The sequence below is a fragment of the Nannospalax galili genome, unplaced genomic scaffold (assembly GCF_000622305.1).
Source record: "Nannospalax galili isolate Female #2095 unplaced genomic scaffold, S.galili_v1.0 scaffold899, whole genome shotgun sequence".
NCBI classification, from domain to species: Eukaryota; Metazoa; Chordata; class Mammalia; order Rodentia; family Spalacidae; genus Nannospalax; species Nannospalax galili.
In genome coordinates, this window is record NW_008343202.1 from 386,069 (window position 1) to 398,360 (window position 12,292).

A 12,292-nucleotide genomic window follows, 5' to 3' on the forward strand; every position below is an offset into this window, starting at 1 on the left:
ATCTCTCTCCAGGCTCAAATTCAGGAGTTTCCATTGAAGAAAAAGCTAAGAGTTACCAACCTCTCCTACTAGATTGTCATCTGGATCATACTGTTTCAGATTAATAACAGCAATAGGCAGGTCCAGGGAGGTGACTGCTTTGGCAAGAATTGATGCAAATCCCTAAGAAAGAGAAAAACAACAATAAACTCTCCTATAAGCCAAATAAGTAAAGTAGAGCCATAATTTGCCCCAGGTGGTAAGGGGGGCATGGTGCCCCTGTGGAAGCTTCGCACCTACCACATTCTCAAGCCCAATTGGGTCAGATTCACACTGTACAAAAGGTTTACAGAGGAAATCCGCACCAGGTTTGACATTCCAAGGGCTTTGACCCACTAGAATAAACACACAGGAGTAGAAAAATGGGGAAGACCACACCGAAAGAGAAAGAGAGGTTAGTTGACAGGAGGAAGCCCTCAGGGGCAGGTCTTGTCACACAGAACCCAGGGAAGGCTCTAGGCTGGAATCAGCTACAGCACAAGATGGAAAGGAACCTGAGGCAGGGAACAGTCAACCAGGCTGAGAAGATGGTTCAGAGGGTCAAGTGCCTGCTGTGCAAGCTTGAGGGCCTGAGTTCATTCACGTCTTCCCCATACAAAAGTTAGGCATGGTTATGCAGTTCTGTAACCCCAACACTGCTGAACAGAGGCAGGCAGACTCAGAGCTCACGGTCCAGCAAGTGTATGCCATTGATAAGCTCCAGGTTTAGTGAGAGTCACTATCTCAGAAGATAATGTCGAGGGCCACAGTGGAAGACCCAACACCACTGACTGGCCCTCACACGCATGTATATATATTACACACACATAACTCAAAAAAGCCAACCATTAATCACTATATATAAGACAAGTACATACAGGTCATGGGGGCTGCCCAACAGCTAACCTCTGCCCCCAGGCAACATGCTCACCAGCTCTCCTCAAAACATCTGAAGCAGCAGGGCATGGATGTGTACATCTTTAGCCCCAGCACTCGGGAGGCAGAGGCAGGTGGATCTCTGTGAGATGGCAACCAGCTGGGTCTACAGAGTGAGTTCTAGGCCAACCAGGGTTACATAGTGAGACCCTGTCTCAAAATAAAATAAAAACAAAAACTATGACCAAATGTCTAGGCAAAGCTAAAATTTCCAGTCAGGCTGATACTCAAGAAAAATATCTTCTCCCTAGACAAGACTCCTATATTGAACCTCAGCCACCCATGGCTCAGGGACCATTTCAGAAGTAGGGGTGAAAAGATTGTAAGAGCCAGGGTTAGTTAATAAACACAGGGAAGCAGAGGCTTTCTGACCATTGGAAGTTTGCACATATGACCTTGAGGCAATGGTGGCATCGAGCACAGGACCCATGCCTACTCAATTAAGCAGAGAGGAGAGAAATGGGTGACAGGGCAGCCCTAGACTGAGAACTATTAGAGACTGATTGCTACTGGGAGAGGGAGAGTATGCCTTACATATGATCTCCAGATGGGCTGACTAGACTCTGGTGGATGAATTTATACTGAAGGACATCTGAGTACAAAGGCTTGACTGGATTGGACTTAACATGTATGGCAAAATACATGAAGTCTGGTGGGGTATGGGGAGAAATGGATGGGGGAGGGGGTTCTAAATTGATTAAAAACTGTTGTATGCAATTACAAAACCTCAATTTAAATTTTTTTTAATTTTGTTTATTATTTATTTATTTATTTATTTGTTTATTTATTTATTTATTTTTGTCTTTTTGAAGCAGGGTCTCCCTGTAGCCCCAACTGTTCTGGAACTCACTATGTAGACCAGGCTGGCCTTCAACTCACAGAGATCCACCTGGCTCTGCCTCTCAAGTGCTGGGACTACAGGCGTGCACCACCATGCCCGGCTTATTTTTATGTGTATGCGTGTATTGCCTGCATGTAGGTAAGTACACCGTATTGTGCAATGCGTGAGGAGGTCAGAAGAGGCTGTCGGATCCCCTGGGACTGGAGTTACGGACAGTTGTTAGCTGCATGTGGGTGCTGGGACTCGAACCCGGGTCTTCTGCAAGAACAACCACTGTGTTTAACTGCTGAGCCATCTCTCCAGCACCTCAATTAAAAATTTTAAAGAAAAATAAATAAACAAAAAGAGAAAAACATCCTCCTCTTTTCTACTTGATTCAACACTTGGCCCCTGTGGTGGTCTGAATGAAAAATGCTCCCCACAGGTGCAGGTATTTAAAGACTTGGCACCCAGTTGGCTATGGGACTACATCATCAGGGGGCAGGCTTTGAGGGATTATAGCCTTACTCCCTGTTTTTCTCTCTCTCTCTCTCTCTCTCTCTCTCTCTCTCTCTCTCTCTCCTCTCTCTGTCCTTCCTGTGTTAGTAGTTGAAGATGTGATCTTTCAGCTTCCTGCTCTAGCCACCTGCCTCCATGCCTCCTCACAAATGTGGACTCTCCCTCTAGAACCATCACCCAAATAAACTCTTCCATAAGTGGCTTTTGGTCATGGTGTTTTGTCACAGCAACAGAAACGTAACTAACAGCCTGTTACCTGCTGGAACTGTGAGCTACAACTAATTCATTTACCAGGTACACACCCAGCCAGCCTTGTTTCTAGGCAATTGCACACCATTGAACAAGACTGACAGAGCCCTGGAGAAGCCTCAGATCTAACAGAAAGAGAAGAAACAGAAAAGGAAGAGTAGAGTATGCCAAACAGTGATCAGAGGAGAATAAACTCAGGTAAGTGGAGAAAGTGCAGGCTTGGGGCAAAAGAGAGTCAGTACACGACTGTATATGAAAAAAATATTGGATCCTTGTCACTCAGCACAAAGTCCCTAAAACCTTTGCAGTCACTATCTTGCTAATGACGTGACTCACTAAGGGAGGGCTCTGGAGTGGTTTCAGAATGGCAGCTACAGCTACAAAAAACAACTGCATGATAGGATTTAATTACCAGTGGCCAAATGAGTTACAGTTAATATGTCAAGATAAAGATGAAGAATTAATTATTCAACAAAGGTCATTCGCTGCTACACAGAGAGAGTTCCACAGAGAGTCTGAGGCCAGCCTGGGACACAGAAGACCCTGTCCAAAAAATAACTGCAATAAAAAAAAAAAATGTAAAAGGGGACTGTGCATGATGCCATATGCTTTTAATCCCAGCACTGGGGAGGCAGAGACAGGCAGAGCTCCATGAGATCAAGGACAGCCTGGTCTACAGAATGAGTTCCAGGCTAGCCAGGGTGGTACAGTGGGACTTTGTCTCAAAAAAGAGAAGTTGTTGTTTAGCGTTTTTTGGGTTTTTTTTTTTTTTCTTTTCTTTTAAGTCAGAAAATACATGGTACAAAGCCCTCACCTTGGCAGTACCAGTCTGGGAGCCATAGAAAATCTTCACTCCAGATACGTAGGTCGGCTTCTTTTGGAGGGAGAGGGAGCCGTTTGTCAGCAGATTCTGAGTTGTTTTTGGAATACTTTTCCCCTGAGAGCTCTCGGCCTTGAAGATAGACAATGACAGAGAATCATTAAGACCTGACCTTTCCAGGTGGGAGAGATGCTAGCAGCACTGGCGGCTCTTACAGAAGACCCAGGTTCTGTTCCCAACACCCACAGGGTGCCTAACAACGGCATGTAACTCTGTTTTCAGGGGATCTAACTCTCTCTCTCCTGGCCTTCATGGGCCTTTACATGCACATGGTACACATATATACATGCAGGCAAAACACTTATGCACATAAAATAAAAATCAATCAAAAAAATTTTTTTTAAAGATCTAACCTTCTCCTTACTTTGGGAGGTATGAAAATAAACAGACCATGACCCAGTTTGTGATGCTCTTAATCTTTCTGGTTGTACCCCTCAACTCTTAACCTAAGTCTCACTGGTGTTTAAAAGGCAGGACTCACCTTTTTCAGAACTGGAAGATCCCCACTCCCTCCAGATAAAGCTATCATCTTCCCCTGGCATTTAAGAGAGAAGAGTTCCAGGATAGAAGGCAGATGGACAGAGACCCAGACACACACACGCACACGCACACACACACACACACGCACACACACACACTGTGGCAGGAACTCTTTCCCTGAGAAGATATAAGCAACATCTACCTGCTCCTTATAGGGCTCCAACAACAAACCAAAATATAATTCTACCAAATTCCAAGCTGAAGAACCAGTGAGTTTATTGGGGCTTAGAGCCAGAGCATGGCAGAGGGGTTACTGACAGGCACACACAGGACTCCAAAGCAGCTGCTCCACCTTAAAAGTCTCACCCCAGAATGGATGACAACTTCCCAATAGCTGCAAAAATGGAGTCAGTTAATGTAGTGGTTTAAATGAGAAATGTCCCCTATACGCTGAGGGATCTGAACACTTGATCCCCAAGTTGGACTCTGTTTGGAGAGGTTCAAGAGGTACAGCCTTGCTGGAGGAGGTATGTCACTGGAGGCTGGCTTTGAGATTTATAACCTCACCCCACTTTCAGTTCACTCTCTGTTTCATGTTTGCAGTTGAAGATATGAGCTCTCAACTTCTTATTCCAGCCACCTGCTGCCATGCCTTCCCCACCATATGGACTCATTTGCTGGAACCACCAACCAAAATAAACTCTTTTTTTCTATGCATTACTTTTGGTTATGGGGTTTTATTATAGCAACAGAAAACTAAATAATACAGTAATCTTCTACAATCTGTATAATCTAGTCCCTCCCAAGACCATGAGGCCCTGTGCAATTAGGGCAGTACAGAATTACATACAAATGGCCAAGAGACATAGAGCATTTCAGGTAAGGGTCACTGGACAGGGAACATCAACAGTCAACAAGTCTGATCTCAGGAATCACTTGTAAGCAGTCACAGCTGCTCTGATGAAGACAACGGCTGTGATGCTCAGAGGATGGTAACACTAACACACACACACACACACACACACACACACACACACACAAAGAATGTCAAGTACTTCTGCTTTTGGTTTCTTTTAAGATAGGAACTCCCTGAAAAAGGTTAAGTCCTGTTTTTTAAGCACCAGTGAGACTGAGATTAAGAGTTGAGGGGTACAACCAGAAAGATTAAGAGCATCACAAACTGGGTCATGGTCTGCTAATTTTCATACCTCCCAAAGTAAGGTTGGATCTTTTTTTTAAATTTTTATTTCATGTGTATGTGTGTCTTGTGTATGTTAGCACACCTGTGTCATGAAATGCCCACATAGGACAGAAGAGGCTGTCAGATCCCCTGGAGTGGAAGTTACTGACAGTTGTTATCTCTGATGTGGGTGCTGGGATTCGAACCTGGGTCTTCTGCAAGAACAGTCAGTGTTCTTAACCACTGAACCATCTCTCCGGCCCCAGGAAAGATGGGATCTTTTAAAAAAAATTTTTTTAATATTTTACTTTTATTTTATGTGTATGAGTATATTGCCTGCATGCGTGTGACCACGCCTGTTTCATGCAACACTGCGGCAGTCAAAAGAGGGCTTCAGAGTCCCCTGGAACTGGAGTTAAGTGCTGGGATTCGAACCTGAGTCTTCTGCAAGAACAACCACTGTTCTTAACTGCTGAGCCATTTCTCCAGCCCCTAAAAAATTTTTTAAATTTATTTTTATGTTCTGTGTATGAGTGTCTTGACTGCATGTATGTATGTATAGCGTGTGAGTGTAAATCCCCATGAAGGCCAGAAGGAGTTAGCTCCCTCGGAAATGGAGTTACAGATGGTTTTACCTCCCAGACTGGCTTCAAACTAGTAATCCTCCTGCCTCATCCTGCAAGTGCTGGGGTTACAGGTGTGTCCCAAGGGGTATTTGTTCCCCTAAGGGGTGGGGCCTACTGTGGAGAATTGGCTGTGGAGAGTTAGCCGAGGGAGGAGCATTGGCGCAATCTTGGCGGCAGCAGGGCTGGAAAAAATGGCTCCAGTGTCTTACCTGCATGGACTCAAAAGGAGGCATTTACCAACCTGGGGCGAGACTGTGGGCCCACGAGGCTTTCAAACCAGAAGAACGGTTTACAAAAGGCATTCAAAGGATTAAAAACTGTCCCGGGGTGGTTAAGAATCCCTAAAGATTAAATAAGATGCATTTCTCTCCTTATAAAGGCTATACTAGGAAATAAGATGCATTTCTCTCCTTATAAAGGCTATACTAGGGGTGGAGGCAGTTTTTCCACCAAGGCCTCCCCCAGCAGCCAGGTATGGTCAATGGAGAGATGACAGATATGGCTACAGTCAGGAGGCAGACCCAGAGCCTGCCTGACTCAGGGAACCAAAAGGTACAGCGAGAACAAGAGAAACTCCCTGCCTCCTTAGCCCAGTGCAGGGTCAGGCAACTGGAGCCAACACCTGTAAGTGTATCAAGGATACAAGAATACAAAGAGACTCGATGCAAGATCCCCAGAATGTGGAATGACTCCCCAGGGATAACTAAAGACAGTAAAGAACTAACCAAATTAATGCCTCATACCCATGCTATGGTACCTAACAAAGAGCTATGGAGAAAACAGTTAATATGAATGGATAAACATCCTGTGTTAGACCTTGTCTTGATTGACTTAATATGTGATGTTAACCTTCCTTCGGGTGTTTTACAGATGTGAAACCCATTTGAAAAATACCTGAAGAAACAAAGGCCAGCTATAGCTGTAAGATTCTTGGGAGTTTTATGGTTGGGTAAGATAAAAACAGAGGCTCCCAAACTATATACAACTGTTAAGAAAATCTACAGTACCAGGAGTGGGTTGCATCCCTATGAGCTCTTGGTCTGAGAGAGATCCTAGAGGTCCTCAAATTCACAAAGGCTATTGCCACTAATGTCAGTTATACACTAGAAAGGTCAGTAAGGCCATGTTGCTGAAGACACTGCATGATGTGTGCGTGGGAGGAAAAGAAAAGCTGGAGAGACTAAGCCAAAAACTCCATGTCACTGGATGACATTCATATTGCCAGAATGCGCTATGCAGATGGTTAGGAAAGAAAGTTTCCCCTAAAATTCTACTCAACAATGGACCCCACATGCTGCACACTATGGATATGCCAAGCAATGCCTGCAAGTGCAATAATGGTTCGATCAACATACATACAACTGACAAACTTCTAATTGGATAAGGCCCGCTCCTAGGAATGGAACACATATCTTGTGCTGTAGAACAGGCCAACCCCCTGTGTCGAAAGGCTATAGGCCCTAGAGGGGAAGCCATTACAAGTATACTGTTTAATGAATATAGTACACCTACTGGGATATCCTCTAGGCACTTGTATTTACGTTCATGTTTGTTTAGATGTGTCTACTTCCTTCCGTTTGTCTTCATAGTAGAAGAAACACCACTGAGATAGATCAATGGCCACAGCTTAAAGACAAATAATGGGAAGGCCTAAGAAGTCATTATCTCACCATGATACAAGAGAGATCGCCCTACATCTGTCACCCCCTCCAAGGCTCAGGGACCTTAGCAGAAGATTGGCAGAAAGATTGTAAGAGCAGGAGGAAGGGGTGGAATGTGTCCTGAGGAGAAGTTGTTCTTCCAAGGGGCGGGGCCTGCTGCAGAGAATTGGCTGTGGAGAGATAGCTACTGAATGAGGAGCTTTGGTGAGATCTGGGTGGAGGCAGGGTGGAAAAAATGGCCTCGGTGCATTGCCCCTGGGGCAAGACTGCGGGCCCACTAGGCGTGGGCAAAACATAATGAAGACTGTGGGCAGGGTGCAGAAGCGATCTGGAATGCTGGGCCCCTGAGCCACAGAGTGGAACAGGGCACCGGGTGTTCACCTTTGTAAGGTACTCTATTTCCCCTACCCAGAATATAAACTATGAAAAATTCAAATAAAGATGTGTTATATGGTTTGTCTAATAGCGCCAGAAGCAAGGGACCTAAGAGAACTCGGGAGACAACAGGCCTGCTCCACCATACCTGACTTCAAATCCTATATTAAAAAAAAAACCAAAAAACTGCATAGCACTTACTTATAACCAGCAGACATCCTCCCAGAATCTTTACATCATCTGTAGATTACTCACAGCTGATACACTGTGTTCTATAAATAGTTGTTGCACATATTTTGTTCAAGAGATGCTATGTATCTGTTAAAAATTTCCCACTATGAGGGAGCAGGAAGGCTGCACAGGGTCAAGAAAATCACAAGAAACTTACAAGAGAAGAGCTGCCATTTTCCAAATTTAAGCAGTAAATAATTGCTGGAGAAAGACTTCTGTGGAGGTGCCTGTAAGGTGCCCAGCGGACTCCAGTGAAGCTGAGTCATCACCTATGCTGGGGTTGGACTTTGGGTCATAAGGTTTCTCAAGAACCCCCCCAATAAACTAACCGGCTCCTCAGTCTGGACTTGAATAGAATTGTTTCTTTACCTCCACTCTTTCTCCTGGGGTGAATAGAAATAGTCACATAACAGATAAGGAGAAAACTCTGTGCATATTCAGTAGAGAAGTTTGGCTCTGTGTGTGTGTGCACGCATGTGAATACAGGTGCACTTATGCCACAGCATAGCATGCCTGTGGAAATAAGAGGATGGTTTTCAGGAATCAGTTCTCTCCTTTCACCTTCTTGACAAAGCCTAATCCAGACTAGCTGGTCATAAGCTTCCAAACAATTCTGTTTCTGTCTCATAGGAATGTTTAGATTACAGATGCACACCACCACATTGAGCTTTTTTTTAAGATTCTTTCACTTTTAAGTATGTGTATGTGTGTGTGTCTAAAATCTTGAGAGAAAAATTAAGAGTTTTTTTAAAAAATTTTATTCTTATGTCTATGAGTGTATTTCCTGCATGTAGGTAAGTGAGCCTGTGTCATGCAATGCCCACAGAGATCAGAAGAGGGTGCTGGATTCCCTTGGAACAGGAGTTAGGGACAGTTGTTAGTCACCGTGAGGGTGCCCACTGCAAGAGCAGTCATTGCTCTTAACTGCTGAGCCATCTTGCCAATGCCTAAGGAATTTTTTAAAATATTTTATTATTTTTATTTTATGTGTACTAGTGTATTGCCTGCATGTATGTGAGTGCACCCGTGTCATGCAATGCCACAGAGGTCAGAAGAGGGCTTTGGATTCCCCTGGAACTGGAGTTAAGGACAGTTCATAGCTGCTATGTGGGTGCTGGGAATTGAACCCGGGTCCTCTGCAAGAGCAGTCAGTGCTCTTAACTGCTGTTTAAAGTCTAGACGCCAAACAAATGTGTGATTTAATGTTCCTGTTGGCAGTGGGCATGACGATACATGCTGATAACCCCAGCACAAAGAAGGCTGAGGCAAGAGGATTAACCCAGAGCTCAGGACTAATCGGGGATACACGCGGCATCACTACACTTACATGATAATTAATTACCTAAACAAATAGCTCAACTCTTGAATTTAGTTTCTAAGAGTGAGCCCAAACTCAGAGGATCCACACTCCCTTAGATATCTCTTGGAATTGTTTGTCTCCTACACTGTGCTGATGGAACTATTTGCTGGGAACTCTCTTTCTGGAACTGTGTCCTGAGTCTGGCCCACCCATAATTTTATTCAGTTGAGGAGGTACAAACTTGGCTCCACCCTAATCATTTTGGGGGTTGGTTTTTGTTTTGTTTTTTTTTTTTGGTCTTTTTGTTAATCGTTTTTTTGCCAGGGTCTCCCTAGTCACAGCCCACCTGGAAGTCATGATGTGAAACGAGGAGGAGGGGCACAATCTCACAGAGATCCACCTGTCTCTGATTCTCAAGGGCTGCGATGAACAGGCCATCTTTTCATCCCTAGTTCCAGAATATCTCATTTACCCAATGTCACTCCTCCTTCCCAATGTTCACTATGTGCAAAGGACATGGGGCACCACCTTTCAGCGCTCTGATGTGTTAATTCTCAAGCATATCCACATTCTCTTATTATCTTTTTGTGTGGACTACCAAATGAAGGATGCCTAAGAAAGGAGATCAGTATGAAGGTCACAGGACACAACAGCACATGGTTTTGCTGGGGTTAAATAAAAGTCACTAGTTCAGATTATGCCCATTTATAAAAGTCATTCCTACAGACAATATAGTGAATATTAAGCCACGGAGGGATACATAGCAATATCTTCTCTCAGGAGCTGACAAGATGACTTAATGTGTAAAGAAGCTTGAGGCCAAGCCTAATAGCTTGAGTTCAATCTTCAGAACCCAAAGGGCAGAAGAAGAGAATCAACTTCCACAAGTTGTCCTCTGATTTATACCAGTGCACTGTAGCATATGCCATCTGCCCCCCTCATATAACACAAAGTTTCTTTAGCTTCTCTGTATTTTTCTGAAAGCTTTGAAAAACCTATGCTCTAAATTCTTTGTAAAACATGAAAACCTATTAAAAAAGAAAAATGGGCTGGAGCAATCACTATATCAGACAGAACTCAGAATCTGAGTTCAATCCCCAGCACCCATGTAAAAAGCCAGGCATGGTGACATACACCTGTAACACCAGCACTGGGGAGGTGGATACAGGAGGATCCCTGGGGCTCACTGGCCAGCCAGCAAACTCCACATTCAGAAAGAGACACCGCCTCAAAAATTAAACTAGAGGGGCCGCAGAGATGGCTTAGCAGTTAATAGCGCTTGCTGTCCCAAGGCCCCAGGGCAGATCTGGCTTTGGTAGGCTAAGGCTGAGATCCTAGCAGATAGCCTAAGAGGGTGGGGTTCTGACCTCCATCAGTGTAATGGCTCTGATCTCAGCAGACCGCCAGAGTGCTGAGTTCTGACCTTCTGCTGGCAGAGGACCTGAGAATGCAGGGGACTGCCTGAAAGCCCCCAGATCCTGCCTCCACCTGGTGGTCCTTTTATTAAGATGATGCTATCTATACAGCAGTCCCTTCTGCATGAAATAACTACCATCATCACGACTTCGGCTGAGCCTGATCGCTAAACATAGTCACAATTGGGCTTGTTGACAGTTGTGCTCATTCATTAAAGGAGTGCTAAGCAGGGTAACTGGACACTCTTTTGAGTATCCAGACACTCTTCTCATCCAACTGTATATAATTTGGCCCTAATCACACATGGTCTCCTGGATCTGGGGAGGGCTAGGAAGAGAAGGCATGACCCATGCTGGGTAAAGGCTTTCCAGTATGCATACCCTCACGTGTTATACATACACCTCAGCAACCCCTGAGTTATCTCAGAAAGTAAGCTCAATAAATTCATTAGTTCCCCAGTAAAACTTTAATCAAACATTGGCTTGACACTAGAACCTTAAAAGGGAATAAGCATTGCTCAGGAAAAGTCTCACAACAGATGGAAAATGTATTTGTTAATGCTATTATGTCTCATAATTATTTTTTTTAAAAAGATAATGAGAATGTAAAAGATGTTAAAAGGTATGGGAAGACATATTTTCCAAAATAGAAAAAATGAGAAAGCCTAAGCAAGTGATGAATGTCTTGTTATATATAAAGGATGAGACACAAATAGTATACATATAATCTTAAAATTTCTATGTTCTGCAAGAAAAGGCAGTGTTCTTAACTGTTGAGCCATATCTCCAGCCCCAGTATTTTTTTTTTTTAACCCAAGGCTTATCTTCATAGTACATGATAATTATAAGTACCAGACTGGTGGAACTAACTTTGTTGGATGTTTAACAGCCATAGTTTGAGGCCTATACTAATGTGGTCAGAGGGACTTAAAGGACAGTTTTCGCTCCTTGCCCTCCAAGGTTGACTAAGTTCCAGGGGACTATGGAACATCTCTCAAAATGTCCTGTAACTGTGCTGAGTCACCTGTCCTCTTGTTCACAGAGGACATAGAGACCCCACGAGATAGTTGAACCACTGTCCAGTCTACAAAGAGGAGGGTCAACTTGGAGGAAACATCTCATCCATGCTTCCAAATGAAGCAAGACATGGTCGAGTAGGACCTTTGACTCATCTTCACATAGATGGAACTGGTAAAATAAAGGAACCAAGAGCTCCTCCCAAGGCCATGTGACCCCTGAAGAAGAGATAGACCCTCTGATGACCTTAAGAGTAAAAATTAATTGATATATTTGGGCCAACTGTATGGTCTTAAACACCCAAAAGGAAAGTATAACCAAACACTAAAGTCATCAGTATCATCAGTATATTTCTTTAAAACTTCAAGGGATTACACTTCTCAGACATTAGGCTTAATGTCTTATATAAATGTTTTAAGTCCATATAAAAAGTTATTTAGACAATCATTTCTCCATTGATGATTTTGTTCCTAACCAGAAAGTGCTGCTCAGATGTAAGACTTCAAATCCTGGTCTCCAATACTGTAGTGCCCACCTGTAGCTAAGGGAAACAACAGCTATTGTTCTAAAATGATGGATAAATTT

The 12,292-nt window shown here is 43.8% G+C and overlaps 1 protein-coding gene across 1 annotated transcript in view; it reads right to left on the reverse strand.

Moving 5' to 3' along the window:
- LOC103738938 (S-adenosyl-L-methionine-dependent tRNA 4-demethylwyosine synthase) overlaps positions 1-12,292 on the reverse strand; it is a 109,021-nt gene that overhangs the window by 94,104 nt on the left and 2,625 nt on the right. Inside the window, exons 3-4 of the mRNA XM_008839139.3 lie at positions 3,357-3,494; positions 61-162 (exon numbers count right to left, since the gene is read on the reverse strand). Of these exons, the coding sequence (XP_008837361.1) occupies positions 61-162; positions 3,357-3,494 (240 nt within the window). The remainder of the gene's footprint in view (positions 1-60; positions 163-3,356; positions 3,495-12,292) is intronic.